Source organism: Stigmatopora argus, chromosome 16 (genome assembly GCF_051989625.1).
Source record: "Stigmatopora argus isolate UIUO_Sarg chromosome 16, RoL_Sarg_1.0, whole genome shotgun sequence".
In the NCBI taxonomy this organism is placed as follows: Eukaryota; Metazoa; Chordata; class Actinopteri; order Syngnathiformes; family Syngnathidae; genus Stigmatopora; species Stigmatopora argus.
In genome coordinates this window covers 178,495-205,784 of record NC_135402.1, presented here as the reverse complement: position 1 = coordinate 205,784, position 27,290 = coordinate 178,495, and the positions used below count along the sequence as shown (strand labels likewise).

Below are 27,290 nucleotides of genomic sequence, written 5' to 3'. Positions count from 1 at the left end.
TGACAGTTAAATAGGTTGGGTGGACGTAAATCCGCATTTGTTGCACACTTATTGAAGCCCCGTCACCTGTTTCCAACCCGTTATCTCCCCCCGGTTCATTGGTCAGATTATAACGACATAACCGCGCCCTTTTGCAAATCCTGGGTTTACATTGGTCAAAAGAGACGTTCGTTACGTCGGTCTCAAGCGCTTTCACCCGCCCACTGTTTGCTCAGGTTGGAGTGACCGAGACGGACAGCTGAAAACCTCTTTTTTGATATCACGGCATATCGCTTTAGTTATGTCTCGGAAAGGCACTTTTCATTTTTTTCAGAGATAGAAAGCAATGACGAGAATGAGTTAAGCGACTGAGTGCCATGTTACCGCACCTGTTAAACTTCTATTACGCGTCTGGGGTTGTTGTTGTTTTTTGGCGACGTGAGTGAAACTATTGGATTGTTGCTGAAAGCGCATTGCCAATGTCGCTACTTTGCGTCAAAGGTAAGTTTTGCCTTACTAATTTCATTAAACTGAAAATAGACCAAGTATAGTGTACCCAGAAAAGCGCACGTCCTAAAATGATACGCGTAAGAAGCTCTGGAAGTATTCATTCTATAAGAATGACAGTATTCATCATGTCACTAGCTAAAAGGTAGTCGGTGCTATCAAAGGTTTTTAGTAGTTGTAGGTAGTTGGTACTATCAAAGGCTCTTAGTTTTACACGTTGTCTTCTTGTTGTTGTGTTCACAGATTTATCCGAATAAAAACAAACACTTCCGTCAATTTTATTTTGAATACTTTTAAAAGTAATTTTTGAAATCCACAACTGCATGTGTTATCGTTAACGATAAGTATGTCAAAGTAATCAAGGAGGTTGCTATCAGACAAGTTGCTACGTCATGTCTATTAGCTGAAAACCCACCTGGACTGAAAGTCAAGTAATAAAGTAAGCAAAGCTTGTGCAAATGAAATATCATTTACACGTAGCCCACTTTGCTGTTGGAAAGCAACCCCCAATTTTCTGATAAATAAAAATAATAATTAGTGGTAATATTAAGGGTAATTAATTATATTTTCGAGATCAAAGGTTTCAATTTGTGTGACCATCCTTTTTCTTTCCTTCTTCAAAATGGGTATTTTTTTGAGGGACCTACTCACGAGTTGAATTCTCGTTAAGTGCAAATTGAAGGTAGGGCGAGCGAGGCGACCGACTCAAGTGGAATGAGAGGAAAGATTGCGCCGTGGCAGCGTGATTAGCTGACATGGTGACTCATTGCTCCATAACGACAGCTTGGCAAATGGATGTCGCTCATGTATTGATAGTCAAGATGCTCCATCTCCATGGCGATGTCTCATCACGCGAGGGCTTTACGCCGCAAAAAGTGGACTTGTGGGTGAGACGGGCTCAGATGTTGGCGTCCGCGTTCTGCCTCGGCGACGAGTCCGAGACCCCTTCAAATTGTGCTCTTACGGCCCTTGCGGACGACTCGTTGACCTTTGTTTATTCGGGGACACGGCATGCTAAAATCCTCCCGCCTTTTGCCTGTAATTGTGGGTTTTTGCTCAATGCCCAAAAAGAAAACAGCAGTCATTCAATGAAATTGTGAAATGATTTCTTCTCAATGTCATTTCACAGCTAAAATGCTATGGCCAGAGCATTCCTTGAGTTTAAATCATATTTCTGAAGTAGTGACATACATACTATATGCTGCAAAGTTCAAGCAAAATACTACATTGAATCTACTATATTCAGAGCGGTTTAATACGAAGAGCATCAGCGTAGTGGAATTGTGTGAGAACCAAACATTGAGTCAGGGAGAGCGCTTAGTGATTGTGGCTCTAATCCCCTGACCATCTGTTTCTCTCTCTCTTTCTCTCTCTCTCTGTCTCTCTCTCTCGCTCTCTGTCTCTCTCCCCGATCAAAGCCAACATCACCAGCGGAAGTGCGCTTCTGCACGCGCGAATTAGAGACTATAATGTCACTTCCTGTTTGCTGCTGTTCTGCAAGTAAACCATAATCCCTATTTTTTTGTCACGGAAATGTTTTTGCTTTCTGAGATCATTTTCAAACGACCCAGCCAAAATTGTAATTATTCTTATATACAGTGGTAGTAGGAGCAGTTAAAATAAAGCGCCTTGTAATAGCAGCAAATGTGACCCGGGTTGATCCACGGCGGCCGCACGCACACACGCACGCCACGATAATCATCGGTTTCCAGCATTATTGCCCGGCACTTTCTTGTCCTCGGGCCTCCGTGAAATAAGATTGTGCAAATAATGCTAAATGGCCACAGCTCAGCTTGTCTACTGCACTGACAGTAAAACTAAAAGTGTTTCTTTCTTTCTTTATTTTTTGCTAGGTTTTCCTCGGGGAAAAAAACCAACCTGAAATTACATCTTTGCGGATCTGTTTTGGCGATTGCATAACATTGAAATGCCCTAGATTTTGAGCTAGCTGAGCAGGGCGGTTCCAGTGCATTGAAATATGTGCAATTTGTTCCTCCTCCATCAACCACTTTTAGCCCATCTGCCAGCTAAGGCTCCAGAGGTTTAGTAGGTTATATTTGCCCCAACACTGCCACAGCAATCACAATTAATCCCCTCGAAAGCACTTGACAATCCCACAAATATTGTCCCTTGGCTGCACCAAAGGAATCAAGATGGCCAGGCCCATTCATTTTCTAGCCCACCTGTCCTGTAACCTAACGGCAACATAGTAGTATATGGGATTCTTTTTGGGACTAGGCCACAACAGAATTGTCATTTTTCTGATGCACTAATCCTCCCAAGACTATTGACGACAGGTCTCTCGAAGTAAATACTAAATACCTATCTTTAGTTTGGAGCCCATTCTGAGCGCCCATCCACGGTTTTCACTGGCACATTAGCAGCGTCGTTTGCACTCTCAGCCTTGCCTGATCAGACTCTTATCCAATCCTTCTTCCCCCCCTCGGCACAATATCAACGACCGCGATGGTAGTACGCCAAACTCCCATGTGGTACATTGAAACTATTTGAGCCTGAAATGTATCATTCTTCGTGTCTAAGCAGCTGAAGAGGTTAAAACAACAAGAAAAGAAGCTTTTGTAACCTGCCTGGGTGCCAAGCTAAACGTCAGTTAAAAATAGTACGGTATCGGGAAACAATGAGTAATTCAAGAATAGAACTTCTTTGAAAACATTTGAATGTTTATGTGCACATTGAGTGACAATGATGTCATGCGCCTGTTCTTTTCTTTTTTTCTTTTTTCCTTTTTTTCTTTCTCACTGTTTATCTACTTTCTGTGTAATGGTGTGTCACGAGGCACGACTCCTTTGTTTGAATATGGATGACCAATGTCAGGCTTCCATGACAATTGCATCTGACGTTATTCGGGCCGGAAAACAACCTGTTGTGTCACGCGTCTTAAGTCTATGCAAATATTAGCGCGGCTATTTAGTCTTGTCACGTTCCTGCCGCGTAGGAGGACATTTGTCTTTGTCCTTCTCGTCCGTGTTTGACTGACTGCAACTAGGATTCTTAATTTGTTGAAGTGGCGATATTAAGAAAATATCATATGATAAGGGTCTTTAACCACCTCTCTTTTGCACTCTTTATTTGCAGTGAAAAAAGCCAAGCTCGAAGGACCTTCGGGTGAGTACTCTCTCCAATCTTCCTCTTACTTTACATTTTCGCGCTTCGCGTGAGCTCCAAAGTGGTGTTCCGGGTGAAATGTGAGCCAAGTAGGATGAAGCTTCCGTGTCGGCGCGTGCACTTGACTTAAGATCGTTGGCGGATCAGTCCAAATCCAGGGGCTCTCTCCTTCATGTCGATCCCTTGTTTGAACTTCACACCCGCTAGAAGCTTTTAATCCTTACCTCAGCGGCTCTGACCGGCCCGGCCGACGGGGTGGCGGGACTTCACAGGGACCGTTTTAATAACGCCCTGGCGTAAGTCACGCGTGCCTTTTTAGTCGGTCGGCTCTTTCCGTGGCCCGGACGGCGGCACGTGTAGTAGCACCTGCCCCAAAGCAAACATTGTGGATAATTCACCTAACCAAACACAAAGCCTGTGGATATAGAAAGTCTATACAGCTCTGTTGGAGTAAATATACACGATGGAAACATTCATTTCCACCTTCAAAACTTTCCTGCCATTGATTAGTGTGAACCCCACGTAGAGCTTAGAACCAAGAGAAAACGAGAGGGGAGGGAATTGGATCGAAACAACTGAGCCTAGAAGCGGCTTATAGTCCTGTTCTGGTTTCTTTTTATTTTTCTAGTACACTGTAAGCACTGAACATTTGTGGGGCTTTTCTGTATGCTATTTGCCTTTGCCCACCTTCAACTCCACCTCAGTTTGGATCCACACTCTCCTGGGGAATGCGTCTCAGTCCAAGTGACCTTGGATACGCCGCCACGTAAGCTTTCCCACTCGCTGCCTCAGGAAGCCGGAGCTCGATAAGAAGAGAATTTCTGTTGCGGCCTTTGTCAATGTTTTTAACCAGACTGCAGAATGATACATTCACCGGGAAAGCGAGTTAGAATAGCGGTCACAATTCAAAATGTCAATCTTCCGACGTTCTGAGTTTTCCTGGGCAAAAGCAGCAGCAGCAACAACAACAACAACAAAAACACTTTGATCAACAATAGAGGAAGATGCCTGATCCTGTCTGTGTGTTAATAATAGTTGTCAGCCATCTACGTACATCTCATCAACTTCAAAATGTAATTAATCAAGAATAAAGCCAACACCATTTTTTTAACAGTAACTTGTCGAGGTCAATGACGATTGTATAGATTTTGAGCTGTTGAATATGGAGCGTTAACTTAGGAGAGAGACTTGTTGCGTCTCTCCGGAAAGCAAGAAACCCCGGCCTGTCAAAAGGCATCTTGATCAACGACGCTCTACACTGGAGTGGACAGACGGCCCTGGCTTTTGTCCATCGTGGCGCTGTTTGTGATTGCCACAGCTAACCGAGAGTGGACAGCACCGGTCATGGATCCCCACGGCTAGGAAGCGGAGCTTATCTCATCCATACATCCCATTTCTTGATCCTAATCACCGGCCCAGGCGTGGCTAACGATAGGCGTCTCATGAGAGCCGGCTCCTTTCCAATGGTGTACTTTCTTTGGTCTTCTCTTTGCTGCCCTTTCGCCACAGAATAGCTCTGCTTCCCTGCTGAGAAATCCAGCGCATGCTAGGTCCCGCACCAGCAAAAGTGATACCAAAATGCATCTGCTCCCTCAGCACTCTGCCGGATTGGTTGACTTTTGTTCCTCCTCTTTGTTATAGGACGGTTACCAGACGAGCGTACACGCGGTCTCAATCGCCCCTAGTTGACGGCTGCCGCAGACTTTTCTAGCCGTTTGCCAATAGTACTACGACCCGAGGGACTGCGCTTCCCGAGCATGAAGGTTATTTTATCCGGCGGGGAAAAGGCCAACTGTCACTATGAATCGGGGCTTTTGTCTGTGGTTGGAAGCATGGAACGGGAGCTCCGCGTATCTATGGGATTTGCAGCACCCCCCACCCACTGCCCTACCGCACCCGATTTTGCTTTGACCTTTAATGGCGAGGCAACAAGTCGCGAGTGCAAGGGCACGGGTTAAAATGAATGAATGACTCATCTAGAATGGGACGCGTTTCTTTCACGTCTCGAATTTTGAGGGCCATTGAATGAAGAATCCAAGTGGTGCAGCTTTCAGAGCAGTGGCCGAGTAATCCTCTCCATTTTTCTTTCAGACAAATTCAACACGTACGTGACGCTGAAGGTGCAGAATGTCAAAAGCACGACCATCACTGTGCGTGGAGCTCAGCCTTGCTGGGAACAAGATTTCATGTTGTAAGTATGTGTGTGTGTGTGTATATCCAAGTGCTCCTTAGAAGATACTCAACTGGATATAGTACATGTAATGCACGTAAAGAGAATTGATGACCGCCAAATGGCGATTGAACGAGAGCTGTTTTGTTTGTCTAAATGAAATCTGCCAATTCCAATGAGTCTCATTACGCCACTGATTTATTCGGCGGTCTCGTTTGAGTGAAAAAAAAGCCTTTATCTCCGCACCTGGACACCATGGAAACTCTGAGCCGGTCACTTTGATGAATTGGCCTATCTCTCATCTCCTTTTTGATTGGCCCACAGATGAGTGTGCAAATGTCCTTTTCATGTGGCTCCCTTTCAAAAACGAATGTCCAATTTCATCGCTGCCGTCGTCAGACCGTCGTTCGGGCCTTTGAATCGTCGGCCGATCTAAAACGAGGCCGACTAGATTAGTCTGAGAGCGCTTTGCTGGCAGAAGGCGGGCTCCTATCCAACTTTGCCTTTTTTTCCCTAGGAGTAAAATCTTGTTGTCTTCCACAGTGAGATCAATCGGTCGGGTCTCGGCCTCATCGTTGAGGTCTGGAACAAAGGCCTCATCTGGGACACCATGGTGGGGACGGCCTGGATGCCTTTAAAGCATATTCATCAGTCGGAGAAGGTCAGAACGCACGCCAATGTCGCTTTTCCTCTCCAAAAGTAATGTTCGCTGCCATAGACGTCTGTGTAGCGCAGTATCGTTACGTATGACATTTCAGACTTGTAGGCAATGTATTTCTGTCACAGTAGGCGCCAACGGTTGACTTGACTCATTGCAGGAGGGCCAAGGCGAGTGGCATCTACTGGATGCCGAGGTCCTGATGAAAGCGGACGAGATCTACGGCACCAAAAACCCCACCCCTCATCGACTCTTACTGGACACGCGCTTTGAGCTGCCTTTTGGTGAGGGGGTCCTCTTTTTCTGCTCTTGGTACATTTCTTCCGTCAGTCTCTGGCCGGCCAAGGCACTTTTGGACCTTTCTCCTCTGGAAAATGAAATGTTGACACTCATTGTCAGTCCATAAATAAAGATATGTATGTCTATGGGAGGCAGGGGGCTTAAGGGTTGAACGGGCTCCCCTCTTTTTGTGATTTATTTTATTTATTTTTTCCTCCAACCAGATATTCCAGAAAATGAGGCACAGTACTGGACAGACAAACTGGAACGAATCAATTCCATGGAAATCCTTAACGAGGTAATGACATTTCATGTAGCTTTATGAATTGTAATAAATCATGGCCCAAATGTAGTTTGGTACTCACAAAGGTCTTGATTTTGTGTTTTTCTCGTAAACAGTATTCTCCTCTGGACGACGTGGACAGTCATAAATTGCCCCCCACAGCTTCCCAGTGCTGTAAGTCATTTCTACATTTAGCCTCCAGATGGAGTCTTGATTCCAATTTTTTCTTGTAGCACAGGCTTTTGGCGTGCATATACGGTTGGTGCATTATAGAGAAACCCGCAGAAATAACATTGTTATGACTATAAACGGATTCAGTCCGAACTGCGTCAACCTCATAACAGTCTCAAAGCTTTGTTTGCATGTCTGTTTGGTCGCAGACATTTCTACAGTTGTTGGTGGCTATTCCCAATTCTTGTATTTAGAGTAAAAAAGCAAAAAAAAAGATGCCTAACCCTATTGATTTTTTTTCTCCTTCTACCTACCAACTTGAATTCACCTGTTATATTTGAACCTTTACCAGGCAACTATTTCGGATGGGCTGACTCACTCAGTATGTAAAACCGACACTTTTCCCGGTCAATCCTCAGCGTCCAATACGTGCCGTGCCGTCCTTCCATATTCCCCGAAAGCGTTTGTCCGTAGAGATTTGAGATGAAGAAATTGACACACCTTTGCTCCGAATATAGTTTTTGTGATATCAAACCCAAAACAAGATAAATCCTCTATTCTTCCAGCTAAAAACAACCCCAATACAGCCATTTTGAGAGGGGAGCTCAAAATAGGCAGCCCACAAAGTGGTTTCAATGACCTGCAGATTGTCCAATATCTTTGGATTTGACTTGAATTTGGTCTGGAAATACCACCAATACTGCTGAAGTACTTTAACATTGCAAAAATTGTGTGTTTGGATTCAACCTATAGTTCATTCAGAAGACAATCGGGTACAAGTGTGTCGGTGTGCAGATCTGCGCAAGCACAATCATTTTGTTAAAACTAAGTTCCAAAGGATAACTTTCACATACGCAGTGGAAATTTGGATACGTTTGTCTTGGTTTGTTTTGATATCAAGAAAACCTGTCATGGGGCTTTTATATTCCCAACGCAGTAAAAGTGATTTCCCTTTGCACCCCTTTTCCCCACTTTGTGTCCAAACTAGCGATACTAGTGTACGAATGTTCTAATGTCTTCCTTGAATTCTATTTCCATCTATTGACCCATTTTTATATCCCGTGTCCTTTTCCGGGTCCCCGTTAAGATGGAGCCTATTCAAGTCGAGAAACGCGGGAGATGGATCCGTCGCTCGCACGTATTGACAAACAATCTTTTGCGTTTGGCTTGTACTTCAAGCCGCGGGGTCAATTCAAATAAATATGCTAGCTTCATCTCCTTTTAAAGGATGCATTCTCTTTTATTTTTTTTTTCTCCGATGATTCGAATCTGAGGATAAAAGATTAGCAAGTGCAATTTCCTTTGGTTGCAGCTTTGGAGGACCAGGACAGCGCCGTGGATGACCGGGACAGCGACTACCGCAGTGAGACGAGTAATAGTTTACCGCCGCGTTACCATACAACAGCTCAGCCCAACTCGTCCGCGCATCAGTATCCCGTGGGCCCTCGGCCGCATCGCCTTCCGGACTCGTGCGCCGGCTCCCTCCGCAGTTTAGAACTGGAATACCGAGACCAAAGAAGCAGGTAGGCTTTCTCAAATATTTTCATTTACAAACAAACTAGAAGGCTGGCTCGACTAGAAACCGCACCCACCAAGGTTTAGCGGTACTACTATGTGATGGTCATACAAAGGAGACATGCAGTAAATGTACGTTAACCGCAATGCCCTGAAATCCACCGGGGTGAATGGTAGCCTGTGCAACTCGCTGAACCCATTGGTGGAGTTTTACGTTGGCATTTATTCTAATGTTTGTTTAATACATTGGGCTCTTTGTGACTATTGTTTCAGTCCAACGCTTCCGTTTTTTCTTTCATTTGCACCCTGATGAACATGTTTGGTTTGCTTGCTTGTTTCTTTTCTCCTTTCCTTCTTCATCTCCTTGATCCTCTACGTCTTTCCCCCACGTGCTCACCTCCTTAAAACGTCACCACGCTAAACCGAATTAGATCGTTCAATGAAAAGGGAAGAGTCAGAATTATACCGGTAGATTCCGAAAGGGAAGATTGGGAAAGCCAATACAGAAGGCCAGGACAGCTTCAACGGAGTGACTTTTTGGAGGATCGACAAGAGAACGCTCGCAACGACCTTCAAAATACCCGACAAGTTTCTTCTTTGCCCGTACTCTATCCCGAAGGCTACGACACCATCGATCGGCGGAGAAAGAAGCTCGTCGGGGAAGCGGGGGCTTTATTCCAGGGGGAGAGACATGGAGAGAACCAAGGCACTGGAGTGCCCTGTGGGAAAAGAGGGGCTCGCTTTAGCTTTCAGATGTCAGAGTGGCCGGCTAGGCAGCGGGACAGTGACAGTGGTCTTCTCTATAAGACAAGGATGTGGGCTAAAAATGAACTGGATGTCACCTTGGAAAATTATTTGGCTTACAAGAACGAGCAAGATGCAAGCACGCAATGGCCGTGCGATTTGGAGTCGGCCTATTCCGGGGACGACCGTCACGCTTCCTTCGGAGTAGGCCAAGACGCCCATGACTTTTCCGCAGAAGACGTTTCCGCGGTGATTACGAGACGCGCCCGAGATGGAACCTTCCCTTATGACGGCTACGTGGACAATTCACGGGGCTGTCGGGAAAAGTGCAGAAGAGCCAGAACTGGGGGACGGGTCCCCGAAGCGGCACTGTCCCCCGTAGAAGAACCCGTGGAAGAGTACGTCGACCCCATGGACGAGCTGCAGTGTCTCGTGGAAACCGTTTCGGAATACCTTGCAGAGAAAGAAGAGGAAATTAGCAAGTACGCCTCTCTTCCTCATCCCAGTAAATCAAGGCTATCGTCTCAAGGAAGCAACAAAACAGATGCCGGAGAGGAGCACGAGAGTTTGAGGGATCCTCTAGCGGGAGAGAGTCAGTCGCACGTTACCCCAGGAATTTTAGGCGTGCGAAACGCCATGAACTCCTTCTTCAACAATCTCACAGACCGAGTCGCTCCAGGGTTCGAGCAGCCCGTCGCCGATCGAACGTCATCCTCTGAACTGCCGCCGCAGTCTGGCATCACCAAACTCTTGTCCTTTATTCCTAAATCAAAAAGCTCTGCTCCGGTAGCGGTCGTTTCTCCCGTGGAAGCGGCACCTGGAAATGTCTTCAGACTGCCTTCGCCAACGCCGTCCCGGGCAAAGATTGGAAGTGAAACGGACGCACGCGCTTTGGGTAGAACGGGCCAAGAGTTGGACTTTGGAGCCGATCCTCAGGGCGACTCTGTTTTAGGAAAGTTAAATCCCCTAAAGCTGTTTCCCTCAAGAGAGGTGAAGAATTCCAGTGAAAAAAATAAGGAGCCAAGGCTAACGGATCATCGTGGTGGCGAGTCCCAATTTGGTAAGACTAGCGTTGTTGTCAAAGGAACAAAGGAAAGCGCAGCATCTACAGCCGGATCGGCAAAGCCCGACAATGCTGGCGGCGCCGCAAGAGCGGATAGTGGCAACTTATCTAGCCTGAAAAAGTCAATTGGTTCACTCATCACCCCTTTCCCCCCCAACATACCTCAGGAACCCGTGGCACCCGTTGCAGTATATCCCATATTTGGTTCATTTGAAGAGCCGGGATCTCAGAACAGGTGGAAGGATCCGTCATCCCATAAAGTGCCTTCGCCGTCTTCTGAAAACGTCTCCACTCAGCCACAAGCAAAAGCTGAGGGTTTCTTGTCAGGATTTTTCAAATTTGCCTCCAGTGAAGATGGAAAGACAACAAATGCGGCGCAATCGCAACATCAATCGACTCACGTGATGCCCGGTGTCTTTCAGCAACGGCCTGCCGTGCCGCAGCAAAACACAGAAAAGGGATGGTTCTCTAGCATATTTCATCCCGCGCCTGATACCCCTGGCTCAGAGCCGAGTACTGTTCTTAGCCCTCGTGTTCACAACCAGAAAATGTCACCCAGTTTACCTCAACCGAATCCAACTCCGATGCAACGGCAAGCTCCACATCAAAGTTTTTTCTCTGGGCTTTTTAAAGCAAACGCCCCCGAGGACTCCGCTACCGTCCCCCCTCAAGCGAGGCAAGTAGGAACCTTTGAGTCCAGCGGTGAGCCGCCAAACAACACGCGGCAGCGCGCCCCGCCTGACGAGCGGCCGAGCAAAAGCATTGCAGCTGCAGAGGTACCCGGTCGCGTGATCCAACAGGATACAAGTAAACGAAAGTTTTATCGACAGCAGACGGTTCCGCTTAAGGAATCTCCACCCAAATCGGGTGCTCTTCTTTCGGGTCTTTTTAAGTTTGCCTCTGCTGACGGCACAAGCGCACCGGAGCCCTCGGCAACCCCACCTCGCCAAATTGTCCCAGGTGTGTTCGACCCTCGTAAAAGCCAAGAGGGGAACTTTCGGACGTCTGAACGGGGTCAATCGGGAGTTTGCTCAGAAGAGAATTCTCTCGCCGGTGCCTCTCAGAGACTGTCGGAGTCTTCCAGAGAAGGCAATGTTGTCCAACAACCCAAAAGTGTTAGCGATACACGGCCACGGATTGATGTGGCAAATTATCCCATTCATCTAGAAGAGAAAATGACAGCAAATCCATCTAAAATGCTCTCTGGTTTGCTAAGCAAGTTCAGAGAAAGCTCCGAGGATCATCGAAAAGACAGCCAGGCGCCAATAGAGTGCCCCTTGTGTCAAAACAGTCCTAGTTATGCAGTTGTGCAAAATCCGGCACTGACCCATTTTAACAAATGCCCACCAAGCTCCATGGACCATAAGAAGACTCCGCAAAATACCCGGCCGAATGCCTTTCCCGGTCCCGAAAACAAACCTGCCCCCACGGAATCTGTTTCTTGTTCGTACCTGGATACGTCGGGCCGGCGCACCGAAGAGTCGCATCTTTCGTCGCGACCGGCGACCCGTGGCGGGAGAGCGGGCAGCCAAACTAGCGGCCCACCTCCTCTGGCTCCAGGACGGAGCAGACATGATTTCCAAAGTGCACCCGTGTCCATCGACCGCGACAGTTTGGATTTAAGAACCACGGCGACTTTTGCCAGGTCACTCCAGCACGCAAGCTACTCCTCGTTGAGCACGGGCAATTTACCTCAGTTGTATTTCTCGGACTCTTCCGGTGGCGATTCCTGGTGGGAGAAGACGGAGCCCTCCGTTTGCGGCAGCCTGCCCTCGGTGTGTGTATCGCCCGGCCAAAACTCCAGCGGCCAACTTTCTCCGTATCAATGGAGTCCCTCGTATGATGAAAACCACTGGATCCGCGGAAGTACAATCTGGCAAGAGTTCCAGAATGAATCGTTACATTCCCGACTCCGACGAGAGGACTCGTCGGGCTACGGCCAGAGCCGCCAGAAATCGTCGGGGCAAACTTTTCCTTTCGGCCACGGTCCTCCCGAGAGCAATCGGCCTCTTCCTTCCTCCACCACGTGGCAAGGCGACATCTGTTACGACGATGGGATGGAGCAACGCGCGAGCGCCGGTGCTTACCCCCGGCAATGTTGGAATAGCCACGTAGAAGAGTTGGCGAACGAGGAGTATACGTCCGATAAACAGGGAGTGTTGAATTTAACCACTAAACAAAACGCGAGGTGGGAGAAATGGCACGATGGCGACAGCGGCACTTGCAGCTCCAACGGAATCGCATACCACGAAGGCTACTACGAGGAGACTGCGCCCGCCTTGTCTTACTCGGCCAACTGGCAGCACGGAGTGGATACGAACGGGATCCAAGCAAGTCGGTGCAATTTGAGCCAGGGGCAATCCGCCGGCTGGCCCTCGAACGGCAATCTCGAGACGGACGACCACCTGTACCTCGAAGACGGCGAATGGTATCAGCAGTGGCTTGCGCTCCTGGAGCAAGGTATGTGGTGGCCCGCCGAAGACGGGGACTGCGGCTACTTTGTTTACACCGATCACCAGTACATTTATGCCTTGCTGACAGATGCGGACGGCCAATACGTGTACGTGTGTACCCCTGAAGACCACTCTTGGGCAAATGCGCAGCCGTGCGATAGCTTTCCCAGCGCCTTGCTTTTCGACGAAATGGTCTTAGTGTGTGGCTTCAAGATTCCATTGTACAATGAGGATGAGCTGCTGTGGCTGCCTGACCAAGAGTCCCATCTCCTCAATGGCCCCTTAGACCTGTCTGCAGCTTTTCGAAAAGGGAACCAGATCATGAACCTAAATCTGGAGCAATTTGCTCAGATGTTTGAAAATTCTTTTGCCTCGCCGGGGCACCAGTGCGCACCTTTCACATCGTACACGTTAAACAAAGTTCGCGTGGGTCAAAGGGCGAGCGCGGACGTCATTCCAGAAGACCGGGGCAAATATGTCATGGACCTTTCCTGTCGTGCTAAAGACCATTGGGGCCCCGAGTGGAACAGCCAAGAAAACAGATCCTTTCTGGCTCAAAAGGTTGCCGTTTCATTGAGCTCTGCTGCTACCGGAGGGTTGAACCAGCAGGTGCTTTACGACTGTTATCGACCCAGCCAACGGCGCCGTTCGTCCACCGGTGTTTCTATAAAGCACGTTGAGGACGTGTCGGAAGAGGAGTGGAGAAAGAGCGTGGCGCCCGTAGAAGCCCGGCCAGGCCGTCGAGTCGAGAAGATTTCTTCCCTCATCTCTTCTTTCGTGGGCAAAGGTCCCACAGTCGCATCCGTCACCGCCAGCGTCTCGACGTCCAGTCGGAGGGAACCCGATGGCACATCCGACAAACTTTCGAAAAATGTGACTTCATCTAGCTTTCAAAGGGTCAAGCCAAAGATCCTCCCAGAAGATGGTAAAGCTGCAAGTCCGGCAAAAAATGTACAGGAAAGAATGATGGCTCCATTTTCAAGCACAAATCAAGTAGCGCGCCCCCCGGCACAAACTCATTCCAGTTCACAGAAAGCGAGCTTGCCGAGGCGGACCCCGACGGAGACCTCTCCGGTGCCTTTGGGATCAAGGGAATCCCGGATGAAAGATGGTCCTCCTCAAGGACTGGCAAAAGAGCCGAAAGCCGTAGCCGAAAAGCCTGCCGAAAAGCCTCCCGAGCAGCCGGGACTGGTGAACTTTCTCAAATCCGCGGTGGGAATGGAGGGACCCGAGCAAAAGCCAGAGATGTTTTCGCAGCCGTCTCCGAATCAGCGCAGCAAAACTGGAAATGTTGCAAGTGGAGGTCCAGATGAAGAGCCAACAGGAGTCGCAAATCTATTTGGATCAATCAGCAGCCTGTTCAATATTGATTCTGCCACCCCGCCGAAAAAGGACGCACCCAAGCCGACCGCAGCTAAACCTAAAGGAATCCAGAGACAACAGACACTGAACCAAAGTTGTATGCCTGAAGCAGGAAAAGAAGCGCTCTGCCCAAAACCAAAAGAAGTCTCCTCTAACGCCGGTGGAAGTTCTTCAAGCCAATCAAAAGTCGCATCGCTTGCTGAACAGACCAAAGCAGAAAATATCTCCCAATCCTCTAGTGGCCTCTTTGGATTTTCCCTCGGTCAAATTTTAACGGGATCGTCTGCAGCCACCCCCCAAACAAGCGCTTCGCCAGCAGCTCCACAACAAGAGTCGTTGGGCAGAGGATTTTTATCCGTGTTAAGTGGCTCGAGTCCCATCCAAGCTGCGAGCAAAAGTGAGCCCTCGCAGCCTTCAAATTCCCCAAACGCCACTCCCCAACGGCCAAAAGTGGAATCACCGGGAAAGAGTATTTTAGCCATGCTTGGAGAGTCACACTCCGGGAGCCGCCCCCCTCAACCTGAACCAAAAGCTGGAACTCCACAAGAGGGAGTTTGCCCTCCAAGAGATCGGCAGACAGCGGGGTTCTTTTCCATGTTTGGTGGCGCAAATAGTCAACAGTCTCAACCTCAGTCAGGATCTTTTTTCGGGGGAATGGTTTCCGGATCGTCGGGTTTAACCCAAAACCCGGTAAAATCTCTGTTTTCCAAATTTAGCGATCCCATTCCCCCAGCGGCTGAACCAACAACAACAGGAGCAGCAGGAGCAGCAGCAGCAGCAGCAACAACAACAATCACATCCACACAACAAAGAGGAGTTCAAGCGCGATCTCAGCAACAGGGCGTGCAAACGCAACCAAAAAGCCAGCCTCAAACACCAGGTCAAAACACCAGCTCCGTTCTAGGGGGGATATTAGGTGGGCTTTCTACTTCAAGCGAAGGTACCGGCAAAACATTTTTGTCCATGTTTAGTGCAAGCAATGCCTCTCCAACACCAGGAGCTGGCGCAAATACCGCTGTCGCTGTGCCTTCCGATCAACCCGTACACTCTGTTGCAGCCACAAGGGCTCAATCTCCACCTTCCATCAGCTCCGCTTGCAAAGCACCACCACCACCAAAATCTTCCCCTGGTCTTTCGCTCTCAAGCACTTTGTTCCAAGAAGACGTGGATAAAGTTTCAAATGACGATTCACGGGGTCATGAAAACAAAGATTCCAAAGAACTCCAGGGTGTCGATAGCGATACCAGATTAGAAGTTCAGCGCGTTGACATTTCTTCCAAAGAAACCACTTGTGAAGGTACGGCTACATCGACAGAAACAATCGCTAAGACTGCGCCCCAGGTTGTGGTTCCCCTTGAGCCACAACCGGCTAAGCCCCCCTCGCCTATGGTCAGTGGAGCAGGTCAGACGGCTCCAAAAACAGGATTCATTTCAGAAAACCTGCCGGCGAAAGGCTTGCTTTCCTTATTTTCTGGGGCTAGCGGTCAAGCCAGTGAAAGCCAGACAGGTCCAAAAGCGACAGTGAACAAGTATGGATCATCGGGCCCCAGGGACACCCAATCTAATAGCCTATTTTCTGTGTTTGGAAATTCCTCCCCTCAAACTGGGTCGGAGTCTGGAGGTTCTCTTTTAGGAGCCGTTTTTGGAGGCTCTTCAACCCAAACTGCTGCTTCTCAGCCTGGCGGCTCATTCCTCGGTGGGTTATTTGGAGGTCAGCAGAGCAAAGCCACTCCGCAAACTGCCCCGACAAAGAGCAGCGGGACGGCGGGACCTCAAGCGGGAGAATCCTTCATTGGAGGCTTATTTGGTGGCTCTGGCTCCGCATCCCATAGCGCTGGTTCCCAGGCAGGAGGCTCCTTGCTAGCTGGCCTATTCGGAGCTTCCACGGCTCCGTCCCCAGCGACGCGGGCTAGCGGGGCATCGGCTGGACCCGTTGCCGAAGCTTCGACACAAATGCGTGTCCCTCAAAATAGTACACGTATTACGGGAATATCAGCGAGCACGCGGGAGTCTGATGCGTTAGCCGAATCTTCCACCCTACCTCCATTACCCGGCGCAAGTTTGCCAAATGTAGATGATGGGAAGAAGATGACTACTCTTTCTGAACCGACCGTAAGTGCCTCTCTTGAACAAAAAACAGCGAGCGAAGATGACGCCGTTTTAGCTTCTCCTGGAATTGGCCCTCCAAGCAAAGCTCGGCCAGAAATATTGCAGAAAGATCACATGGCAGAAAATGTACTCCAAAAACATGGTGTCATGGAACGCCGTCGCGATCAAACAGTTGAAGCTGAAGCCGCAGCGGTTGATGATGCCGTACCTGCAGGAGCGAAGCTCACAAAAGATGGCTCCACTCCAGATGAAATGCCACCTAAAAATGAGAAGGAGGCAACGGTAAGCACACCTGCGCTTGAAGTTCCACGACCGACACCAGCGGCAGAGAAATCTGTGGATCATTCTTCAAGGGGTACGGTGACGGGCCTCGTCTCCTCCCTTTTTAAACCCACACCGCCTGGCGAGGCGGCTGCCGCCGCTCCAGAGACACCGGGACCGGGAGGATCGGTGCCCCCGGCTGCTCCGAGCCAACCTGGAGCGTCGCTCCTCGGAAGTATTTTTGGAAGTTCCAACAGTCAGAGGGTGGCTCCCGCCTCGGCTGGAAATTTCCTGGGAAACATCATTAAGGGTTCCGATCAGCGGTCCGACCCACCCACCACCGGAGGCTCACTTTTTGGGATCTTGGGAGGGCAAACCCCAGGCCAGCCAAATGTTCCTTTACTGGGCGGGCTCTTTGGAGGCGCCGCTGCGCCGGCACGGCCGAGTGCTTCTTTTCTCGGAGGAGTTTTCGGAGGCCCGGCTTCGCAGAGTGCCGGACCGCAGACGGGAAAATCGCTTTCCGCCGATACGGGAGGGCCGTCGGGGGGGCAGGGACAGAAAGCCCAGCCCTCCCAAAAGAGCAACGGCACTCCATGGGTCGCGAGTGAGCAGTCGGCGGCGAGCGGCACCCTGGCCGATTCCAATGAAATGCTCGACTCCAAACCAGCGGATTGCGCTCATGAGAAATCGAGTCCCGTCCCGTCAGCGGAGGCGGCTGGTCCGGACTCGACGACTGGCGCCACTCCATGGGAAGTCGTCGCTGAAACGGACGAGGCAAAAAGGGAAACGTCAACCGTGACGGAAAAGGTCCTGGTTGAAAACGTGCTCGTCCCCGAGGAGCGAACCGCGGGCCGAGATAACCACGGCGTCCAAAGAAATACTTGCGGCAATGCGGCTCCATCGGATGATCACTTGGCAAAAGAGGCGGCGGAGGAGCCATCTCAAGCTAAGGCTCTCTTCGGTTTCATTTCGGCACAACGCCACGGCGCCAAATCTCTTGGATCTTTTTTTACGGCGGCCACGACCTCCGCTCCCGCTCCCGCGGCTCCTCAAACCGAAACGGGCACTTCTCTTTTTTCGGGACTAAAGACTTTGTCTGGGGGTTTATTTCAAGAAGAAAAAAGTGCCAGCCCTGCGTCCTTTGGCTCCAAATTTGGCTTTCCCTGGCAAGCGGAGCCGCCCAAGCAAACCTCTTCTCCGGTGGTAACGTCTGAACCGAAGCGTGCTAGCAAGCCCTCCTCCTCGAGCGGCGGAACGCGTGGAGCGGAAAGCGGCGCCACGTCCGATGCTCCGAAAACCGAATGGGTAGGTTGCACAGATGAGGTAGCCAAGCCCCAGATATGCGTTTCCGGCAGCCCCCAACACCATTCCCCCGCACCCTTGCCCTTAAAAGCTACTCCCCAAATCCCTGTAGAAAGAAAGCCTTCTTCAGGTGCTACCAACGACGAGCCGTTGGACAACCAATCAAAGAGGAGACTGTTGAATACAAAAAGGCTAGTAAAAAGCATTCTAAATTCTTTCCTTGCTGACATTTAGTGCTTCCTCCAATTGACACTTTCTCTTTGCTTTTTCTAATGTCAATCCATTTAGCTTTAGTTGAATTTGAACTATTAGTTATGTAGTAGCTGTTCCAAAAAGTTTAGGTTAGCATTTGTAGTTGAAGTTGAAAAAAACATGCATTTGCAGTAATGAATGCAAATGTTAACCTATTTTCCATGTTTCTATTGTAATATTTTTCCAACATGCCACAATCTCCCTTCAAGGTTTGCTACGTTTTTACGTCACGTCCTTTTGAAATACACCCCCATTAAAATAGGGTCTGCCATCGTTGTGGTTAGATGAGTGGGGGATTCACTCTTGGTTTGAAAGTTCCTGGATTGGGTCACCAATGGTCTTTCGAAATCCAAAATGAACATGTTTGGAAAATGTCTAGAAAAAGGTCCCCCCCCCCCACTCATCTAGTTGGGCTCGAGACGTGATGGGAAACCCTAGAAATGGCAAGAATGCGCGGTAGAAATAGTTGATGGCGATGATGCCAATGTCTTGATTTTTGCCCAACAAATGGTGTGTGACCTGGCTCATTTCCCTTGTTTTACTGATTTAGTCCAACGGAAAGTAGTCGCTTTGGCTCATCGGGAAACCTGAGTCAGAGCAGCTCTCAGCTGAGCGAAAGCGCCGGGGCGTCCGAAGTGGAAGAATCCTTCCATTCCTACCACAGCGCCACTTTCTATCCCTCGTCCAACGGACCATCCGCCGCGGGCCAGACGGCGCCAGCGCCGGCGCCGGCCCCTTCGCCGTCGCCGTCCTCGGATGCCAGACCGAGCTCGCCCCATCCCACGGCGGCGACGGACAGAGTCTCGTCCCTACGTCAGAGGTAGGCACACTTTTCTTCCGCCGCCCGGACCATTCACGAGACGTTAGCCGAAACGAGTGTCACTTGTCCTTTAATCGGTCTCCTTGTTACACGTGCTTCAGGTTCCGCCACCAGGGGGCACCTTTACCCATTTCCCCATCCAGACTTCGTTGGTTGCAAGCCATCAATAAAGTCAGGGTCCAGCTCCGGGAGGTACGACATACACTCTTTCTTTATTTTTGCCGGTGTTCTCCCCAAAGTATCCCAAGTCACCGCCGTTTGACCGTCTGGGGTTTGTTTGCCGGGGGGAAAATTGTTGCCGCGGCCAGCCGAGCGATGCCGACCAAACGGGGAGGCTCCACCTGTCTGGCGCGCCCTCTTTCTTTTGCCCAAATGGTGGGCGTGCAATGGGGAAATTCATTCTAAATGTGAAAGGCATTTTTGCCGGCTGAAGAGATTTGACAGGCTTGCAAAAATGACCAATAAAAGGCATTTTCAACTCCACTACCGCTAAAACGACGTCAAATGAAATGAAAAACCACAACAACTAGTGTCTATCCATAAATCATTTATATTCTGGTACCCAGGTAGGTTATACGGAATGTGAAACTCACTCCATGAAATTGAGACGGCGTTTGCCTTGCCAGCGGTGGCAAAAAAGCAGAGAGAAAATGGGCACGATAGGGGTGGCGCTGGCAACGTGATCACGTGACACGCGTGCCACGCGTGCCACCCGCTTCCCCTGCTTGTCTGACTGGGCACGGCGGCAGTGGTACGAACGGTAGAAAATTCCATCCACTTCCGACGACTTCAATCGGGCGCAACATCAAATTGGAGACAAACGTTTACTGGCGTTGACGAGATGGATTGGATTCCATGAAGAGGATTCCCCTTCTTCGCCATCATTTCTTCTCCCTTTTCAAGGTAAGAATTGTGTTTCTCACTTGTCTCTGATTTGTAGATCAGCATTTCAATGGTTGAGTTCAATTCACATCTGCCCGTGTGCGGGGAGCCATGGTTCAAATCCTTTCTCGTCGAATGTCCAACACGTTGTCAAATCTGGAAGAAAATGAGAATTTCTTGGACCGGTCGGTCATTGTGATCAACATAAATGGTTGGAACAGCTGGTGTAGTTAGGAGAAGACATAGATAGCGGCAAGAAGGGATATTTGACGTGTCCTCTAATTGCCGGGTTCCGTTGCAATTAGACGGCTCAAAGCAGCTGCGCGCAAGCGACATTGCTTAGCCAGGCGTCTCTATGTACACTGCGCGCTAAAATATCTCCTACAACTTTTCATTTTTTTCAAATCTCAATTGGTGCATTTGTTCATTGTGCATTTTTTCCCCCTTCTGACATTGGCAGGCACAGAAGATGTATTGCCGGGGAGGCAAAGGATTTTGTATCTGCCGAATGTAAATCGTTGACGGAGACCATGTTCCCCAAAGGACAGCCGGACGGACAAAAGCAAGAGCACCCGAGCGCGCTTGGACCACCACCTCCGCCATCGGCGAAACCCAGCTCCGGCCCGCAAAGAGACGTCAGACGCGGCTCCCGGGAGTCCCCCTCCCCAGCGCGGCCGAACCGCCGCCCCGTTCTCGAGTCGCCCGTGTCGGCCGAGCGGGATACCGTGGGACCTCCTCACCTGATGGCACCCGTCCGTATTGAAGAGGATGAAGGGGACAAGGAGAAAAGTTCCAATCATCTAGTGGATCATATCCTTAAAGAGCTGAAGGGCATAAATAATATCCAGGAGGAAATCTCAGACCTGAAGCATTATTTGACATCCGTACGAGGCTCGGTGGACCAAGTGTCTTGTTGCGTTGATGCGGTGCTCACGGAAATTGGGGAACTCTACTGCGGAGCTTCGGCCGCCCCACCTTGCCATCCGGCTACTCCAATGGCGAGGAGCAGCAGACGAGGAAGCCTGGGGAGACAGAACGCCGTGACGTCCCCCGTCCAGAGCGTCCTTCCCGATGCCAGTTCCGAACACCTCATATCGCCGGAGTCCCATTTTGCCTCCGAACACCTTTGGTCTCATCCCCCGCCCCCTTCTCCCCGTTTGAAGAGGAGGAACGGAGGAGCGGGAAAGGACGAGAAGGATTCGGCAAGCGTCTGTTCCTCCCCGCGGAGATGCGCTTGCGACCGGACGGACCACTGTCCAAATGCAAAGGACGGGCCTCCTTGCTCCCCGTTGCCGGATCGCCGAGGCGGCGACGCGGGGCCTCGTTGGCCACGCGACGACCGCTCCTCCTCCGGCGACACTCTCCAAATGGGCTCGGCGGAGAGCTTGGATGGGGACTGGACGGACGGCGGCATTGCCGGGGAGGGTGAATCCGCATGGCGGCTTTGTCCTTCTCCCGCCATAGGGTTTGACGTGGCAACTTTGGGCAAAGCCGCGCAAAGTCCCTGGCCTTCGCCCTGCCCCTCGCCCTGCCCCTCGCCCGAGTGGGCTTTGACGAGGTCGGACTCCTTCCACTCGGAGCCTTGGGAGGTTACGTCCCAGTCATCCGCGGACCTGACGTGGCACAGAGACGGCGTGGCCACGGAGTGGCCGATCGCTCCGCCCCGCGCAGAAAGTCCAAACATGGACGGCGCTCCGCCTGGCCCGACTCGGGGCATCGGCGAGCCCTCCTCCGATGACAAAGACCGCGCTTTGGCCGCGGCGTGGCAACACGTGCAGGCGCCGTCCACCCCGAGGGACATTTTTAGCAGCAAAGAAGGCGGGACCACTTTGGAAATGGCTTCTCCTCACAGAGGCACACGGGGCCAAGTACCATCGGACACGATGCCCGGCGACGACGTGGCGGAAAAGACGGCAGAAGCCAGTGATTGCGGCCATCGAGCCCGCATAGCTCATTTCCAGCGCATCCTGAGAGAAAAGAGGCAAAGTGAACAGAGGCCGTCCCAGTCCACCACGGCTTCTCAGGGGTCTTGCGCCTCTCAATCTTCCGAAAGAGCCCTATCTCTAGAAACCTATGCTAAAGGTAAAATGGCTTGATTTGGATTTAAAGAGAGGCCTAAAAGGCACAAAGTATTGAAAGTTGACTTTGTCCTCCGCAGTTGGGATTGATATTCACTCTAATGGGATTTTCCTCACTTTCTTCACAGAGACGATACGAGAAGAAAATAAGGTTGCTCCAATTTCATGAGCTCATATACATAAGACGTGGCCAAAGGAGGCTGATTTGTGTGCCGTCTAATTCCATTTTTTTTTCCCCCTCGTCCACTTTTTGTCACCTCAATCAATGTCTTATTTACTTTGTCATTAAACATGGCCTGGTGTTTGTGTTAGCGTGTTTGGGGTCCTTTCTTTTGCCTTTTATTTGTGCTATTCCATTTGAAATGGGAAAGGCCAAACTGGCTGGTCATATTTCCCATGACTCCTTTGGTCTCAGTAACGACTTGCCTTACTGTTTGTTAATGGCCTGAACGCTCTTATTTGCAATCTTGCAGGTTTGCAACGAGGAGCCCGACGCCAGACAGCCCGGGCTAAAACCAGGGTAAGACAAATGGCCTGGTGTGCAATCATTTATTTGTCTGCGTTGCTTGCGTGTTTGTCCTCCGGGCTAAGCCCCGATGCTCAACTAACGTATGGCACGTGCCGCCGTCTCTCTTGTGCGCAAACAGCGGCGGACCGGGCCTTTACGGGATCGACAGCATGCCGGACCTTCGGAAAAAGAAGCCCATCGCCTTGGTTAGCGATGTGGTCAGTGGAAACTTTTTTCACTCTTCTCTATTGTTCTCCAGAAAGATTTCCCGATGTTGTTATTTTTTTCGACGCCCCGCTTCGATGTCTCTGCCGTCGGTCCATCTTTCTGTTCCGACGAGCCAGGCTATCTATTGACTGTTTTTTGTTGCGATGTGAAAGCCGGCGGCTAATTGTTCTCTCCCTCCTCTCTTAAACCTGAAACTATTCCCCGCCCGCAACTCTCTCGAATGCATTCTCTCTGCCTGCTCAGGCTCTGGTAAGTTTTTCGAATCTAGCGGAGTTGGGACAAACCCAACCAAGCAAAAGAGCACTTGCCTCAAACTCTAATGTTTGCACCCTTTTGGATTTGGGTGTGACGTCAAAATTCAAACCAATGCATGCATCTTTCCCACTGTTTGAATGTATGGTGCCAATGAGTCCTCCTCCTCCTCCTCCTCCTCCTCCGTATCCAATGTAAGTTAAGTAACCCTTTGTGGTAATCCTCCTTTCACTAGTTCCTTTATACTCAGTTGGGTCTTTGGACCTTGAGTTTTGGAGCCCTGGACAGAATCCCAGCACCACCCCTAATGGCAACCAGCCCTTCCTCTTTCCATGCACTGGCGTCTTTATTAGTGACGGTGCACCATTTGGCTTGGTCGTGGGTGCTCTCTGAAAAGTTTTTGGTTTCTGCCAAACTGGCAAATTCCTTCTCTTGACTCCGCTTTCCCGCTCGCTCTTCAGTCCCTGGTCCAAGCTCGGAAGGCCGGCATGGCGTCGGCGATGGCGGCGCGATCTTCCATCAAGGATGAGGAGCTGGTGAGTCCTCGCAAAGGATTAAGGCTGTCGCTCTTTCTTTCCGATGGACTCCACTGTGTTCTTCTCGCTCCGCCCAAACAGAAAAGGCACGTCTACAAGAAGAGCCTTCAAGCGCTGATCTACCCGATATCGTGCACCACGCCGCACAACTTTGAGGTGTGGACCGCCACCACGCCCACCTACTGTTACGAGTGCGAGGGGCTCCTGTGGGGCATCGCGCGACAAGGCGTGCGCTGCTCCGAGTGCGGCGTCAAGTGTCACGAAAAGTGTCAGGAACTGCTCAATGCCGACTGTCTCCAACGTGCGTAAGCCGCCGGTCGTCCTTTGCCCACCCACCCACCGGCCGCCCCGCTGGCATTTCAGGCCCGCCTTCTTCGCCCCGCCCTCAGGCGCCGCCGAAAAGAGCTCCAAACACGGGGCCGAGGACCGCACCCAGAACATCATCATGGCCATGAAGGACAGGATGAAGATCCGGGAAAGGAACAAGCCGGAGCTCTTCGAACTCATCAGGGAAGTCTTTGCCATCAGCAAAAGCCTCCATTCGCAGCAGATGAAGGCCATCAAGCAGAGCGTGCTGGACGGTACTTCCAAGTGGTCCGCCAAGGTTACCATCACAGGTGCGCCCGCCGCCGCCACCGCCGCCAACCGTATCCCGTGCTGAATACCCATTTGAATATTGCTCTGGCCTGTCAGTGGTCTGCGCCCAAGGACTTCAGGCCAAGGACAAGACGGGTTCCAGCGATCCCTACGTCACCGTGCAGGTGGGCAAGACGAAGAAGAGGACCAAGACTATCTATGGCAATCTCAATCCTTCGTGGGAGGAAAAGTACCACTTGTGAGTACATTGCTCATTTTTTGGTCTCTTCAAAGCGCCATTAGCAAAAGAAAATATGACTTTGAGGCTTCTCCTTCCCTTTTGTTAGCGAATGCCACAACTCGTCGGACAGAATCAAGGTGCGCGTGTGGGACGAGGACGACGACATCAAGTCCAGGGTCAAGCAGCGTCTCAAGAGAGAATCGGACGATTTCCTGGGCCAGAGTATCATCGAAGTCCGAACGCTGAGTGGCGAAATGGACGTCTGGTACAATCTAGGTGAGTCCGGGCCTTTTAATGACCCAACCTGCTTTGAAAATGACCCAACTGGGAGCAGGAGCCTTTGTTACATTGAGCATTTTGCTCCCGTGCCAAGCGACCGGCATGACGTGCGATTATCGAGGAGCCGCGATGCAGTTTCAAATGGCCGTGAATGAGTTGCACTTAATTGCCAGCCTGTCACAGTAAATAGCGGGGCCGAATCGCCGGGCGGTCCGCCTCCCAAAAAGCTCCCGCTCGCGTCTTTGCTGGAGACAGACAGCCGGTCTCTTTGGAACGCTAGGGTTAGTCCGCTCCGCGTGACCCACTTTGTGCCCAATTGCAGAGAAGAGGACGGACAAGTCGGCCGTCTCGGGCGCCATCCGCCTCCAAATCAACGTGGAAATAAAGGGGGAGGAGAAGGTGGCCCCCTACCACGTGCAGTATACTTGTTTGCATGAGGTAAGAAATGATTTATAAATAAAAAAAGACGGCTGAAAAGTGACGCCGTCCGCTTTTCCTTCCCTCCCAGAACCTGTTCCACCACTTTACCGACGTCCACGGGCACGGCGTGGTGAAAATCCCGGAGGCGCGCGGCGACGACGCCTGGAAAGTTTATTTCGACGACGTGCCGCAAGATATCGTGGACGAGTTTGCCATCCGATACGGAATCGAATCCATCTATCAGGCCATGACGTAGGTTCCAGGAGACGGGTGACCTTCTCCGGGGGGGTCGTACCTCATTTGTCCCTCTCGGGCAAGCCGGCGCAATATTGGCCGAATCGTCTCTCGCGTTTTGTTCCTTTGTCAGACTAGAGTTGTCGAGTTGCTGTTGTTTCTACAAATTTGCGTACAGTGGGAGCGTTTGTGGCAAAAAGGAAATCGATCCTCGCCGTCTCCGTAGTAAGATGGAGTGTGGCTATTTGCAGGCACTTTGCATGCCTGTCTTCCAAATACATGTGTCCCGGCGTTCCGGCGGTGATGAGCACCCTGCTGGCCAACATCAACGCCTTCTACGCCCACACCACGGCCTCCACCAACGTGTCGGCCTCCAATCGGTTTGCCGCCTCCAATTTTGGGGTTTGTCATGACGCCCGTGCTCGCCGTTGTCGCCGTTATCGCCGTCGTCGTCGTTATCGCCGTCGTCGCCGTCTCGCCATCGGCCGCTATCTTCCTTCCGACGAGCCGCTCCGTTGCTCCGATCTCGCCCGCAGAAAGAACGCTTTGTGAAGCTGTTAGACCAGCTGCACAACTCCTTGCGCATTGACCTCTCTACCTACCGGGTAAGATCTTAGGAAAAGCAAAGCTCTAATATCTTGAAGCGTCTGCATGTCGTAGAATGCCACATGCGGTGTGTGCGCGCCGGATCTCAACCTAACCCTAAATGGGTTTTTTTTCTTGTTCTTCAGAACCACTTCCCCGCTAGCAACAAAGATCGTCTCCAGGATTTAAAATCAACTGTGGACCTTTTAACCAGCATCACGTTCTTCAGGATGAAGGTAGCCAATGCTCTTTTTTTTGGACGGTTGTATTGTTAAGTAAGTGTCAAACGCTTAAATGGGGCTTTGCAGTTTGAAGTATTTATATTGCCAATCAATCCAGGGCCAAATGGGCCCGCTTTCGTGCCAGCCGTTGTCACTGGCGATGCTGACCTGTTGTTGTTGCTGCTGCTCAGGTCCAGGAGTTACAGTCTCCACCCAGAGCCAGTCAAGTTGTAAGAGACTGCGTCAAGGCCTGTCTCAACTCCACGTATGACTACATCTTTAATAACTGCAACGATCTATACAGCCAACAGTACCAACCGTTGGAAATGGGGAGTCCCGCGTGCATCAGTCGCTCAATGCCAGTCGTGCACTGGCTAGGTGGTGACAATAGTTTTGTTTCTTTCTTTTTTCCTTCCTTTCTTCCTTCAGAACAAGGAGGAACTCTCTTTGGAAGAGCAGGGACCAAACTTCAAGAACCTGGATTTCTGGCCCAAACTCATTATGCTTATCGTCTCCATCATCGAAGAGGACAGGAACTCCTACACGCACGTGCTGAACCAGTTCGTATCCACGGCCGACTTGAAGCGGGCTGAGCTTTGACCAAAAGCCCGCCGCCGACTCTTCCCCACGAGGGATTCAAATGCGGCTTTTGCACTTCTCTGATTTTTGCCTCAGGTTCCCTCAAGAGTTGAACGTCGGGAAGGTGTCGGCCGAGGTCATGTGGTCGTTGTTTGCTCAAGACACAAAGTACGCCATGGAAGGTACAAATACTAATCTTGGCTTCCGTCAATTCTATGCGGCCGGTCGGTCACAAATAAAAGTCACGACGAATGGAGCCCCGGTTGGGTGGGCGGGCGTGTAAAACTTTCCAAGGGGGTAAGTTTGACATCCAGTCCCGAGATGAAGAAGAAAAACAAGTCATGAATGGAATGGAAACCTTAGTTTCCCGTGCGATAGTATGTGCCCACAGACGGACGGCGTCACGTGGAGGCGCTTTTCCGACTCTTTGTTTCCTTTTCCACCTCCAGAACACGAGAAGCACAGGCTCTGTAAGAGCACCGACTACATGAACTTTCACTTCAAAGTCAAATGGCTCTATAACGAATACGTCAAGGACTTGCCCAACTTTAAGGACGTGGTTCCAGACTACCCATCGTAAGTAGGATGAGCCACGATTTGGCGGAGACGCCCAAGAC

The 27,290-nt window shown here is 50.5% G+C and overlaps 2 protein-coding genes across 2 annotated transcripts in view; both read left to right on the top strand.

Annotated features, from left to right (window-relative positions):
• Nucleotides 1-204: 204 nt before the first annotated feature.
• The window catches only part of LOC144090516 (uncharacterized), a 33,399-nt gene continuing 6,313 nt past the window's right edge, over nucleotides 205-27,290 (top strand). The window contains exons 1-28 of the mRNA XM_077622046.1: nucleotides 205-480; nucleotides 3,583-3,612; nucleotides 5,704-5,803; nucleotides 6,326-6,443; nucleotides 6,601-6,724; nucleotides 6,944-7,017; nucleotides 7,119-7,176; nucleotides 7,526-7,555; nucleotides 8,486-8,696; nucleotides 9,120-18,173; nucleotides 18,785-19,054; nucleotides 19,156-19,246; nucleotides 22,488-22,534; nucleotides 22,662-22,740; nucleotides 23,464-23,538; nucleotides 23,620-23,839; nucleotides 23,928-24,155; nucleotides 24,232-24,373; nucleotides 24,462-24,631; nucleotides 24,957-25,072; nucleotides 25,143-25,306; nucleotides 25,540-25,690; nucleotides 25,825-25,893; nucleotides 26,020-26,109; nucleotides 26,286-26,423; nucleotides 26,524-26,654; nucleotides 26,770-26,855; nucleotides 27,123-27,249. Coding sequence (XP_077478172.1) covers nucleotides 459-480; nucleotides 3,583-3,612; nucleotides 5,704-5,803; nucleotides 6,326-6,443; nucleotides 6,601-6,724; nucleotides 6,944-7,017; nucleotides 7,119-7,176; nucleotides 7,526-7,555; nucleotides 8,486-8,696; nucleotides 9,120-18,173; nucleotides 18,785-19,054; nucleotides 19,156-19,246; nucleotides 22,488-22,534; nucleotides 22,662-22,740; nucleotides 23,464-23,538; nucleotides 23,620-23,839; nucleotides 23,928-24,155; nucleotides 24,232-24,373; nucleotides 24,462-24,631; nucleotides 24,957-25,072; nucleotides 25,143-25,306; nucleotides 25,540-25,690; nucleotides 25,825-25,893; nucleotides 26,020-26,109; nucleotides 26,286-26,423; nucleotides 26,524-26,654; nucleotides 26,770-26,855; nucleotides 27,123-27,249 — 12,215 coding nt within the window. The 5' untranslated portion in view covers nucleotides 205-458. The remainder of the gene's footprint in view (nucleotides 481-3,582; nucleotides 3,613-5,703; nucleotides 5,804-6,325; nucleotides 6,444-6,600; nucleotides 6,725-6,943; nucleotides 7,018-7,118; nucleotides 7,177-7,525; nucleotides 7,556-8,485; nucleotides 8,697-9,119; nucleotides 18,174-18,784; nucleotides 19,055-19,155; nucleotides 19,247-22,487; nucleotides 22,535-22,661; nucleotides 22,741-23,463; nucleotides 23,539-23,619; nucleotides 23,840-23,927; nucleotides 24,156-24,231; nucleotides 24,374-24,461; nucleotides 24,632-24,956; nucleotides 25,073-25,142; nucleotides 25,307-25,539; nucleotides 25,691-25,824; nucleotides 25,894-26,019; nucleotides 26,110-26,285; nucleotides 26,424-26,523; nucleotides 26,655-26,769; nucleotides 26,856-27,122; nucleotides 27,250-27,290) is intronic.
• Nucleotides 19,756-22,479, top strand: LOC144090782 (uncharacterized). Its single transcript, XM_077622577.1, has 3 exons — nucleotides 19,756-19,957; nucleotides 20,397-22,018; nucleotides 22,143-22,479. The coding sequence occupies exons 2-3, from the start codon at nucleotides 20,467-20,469 to the stop codon at nucleotides 22,181-22,183; spliced, it is 1,593 nt and encodes a 530-aa protein (XP_077478703.1). The 5' UTR covers nucleotides 19,756-19,957; nucleotides 20,397-20,466; the 3' UTR covers nucleotides 22,184-22,479.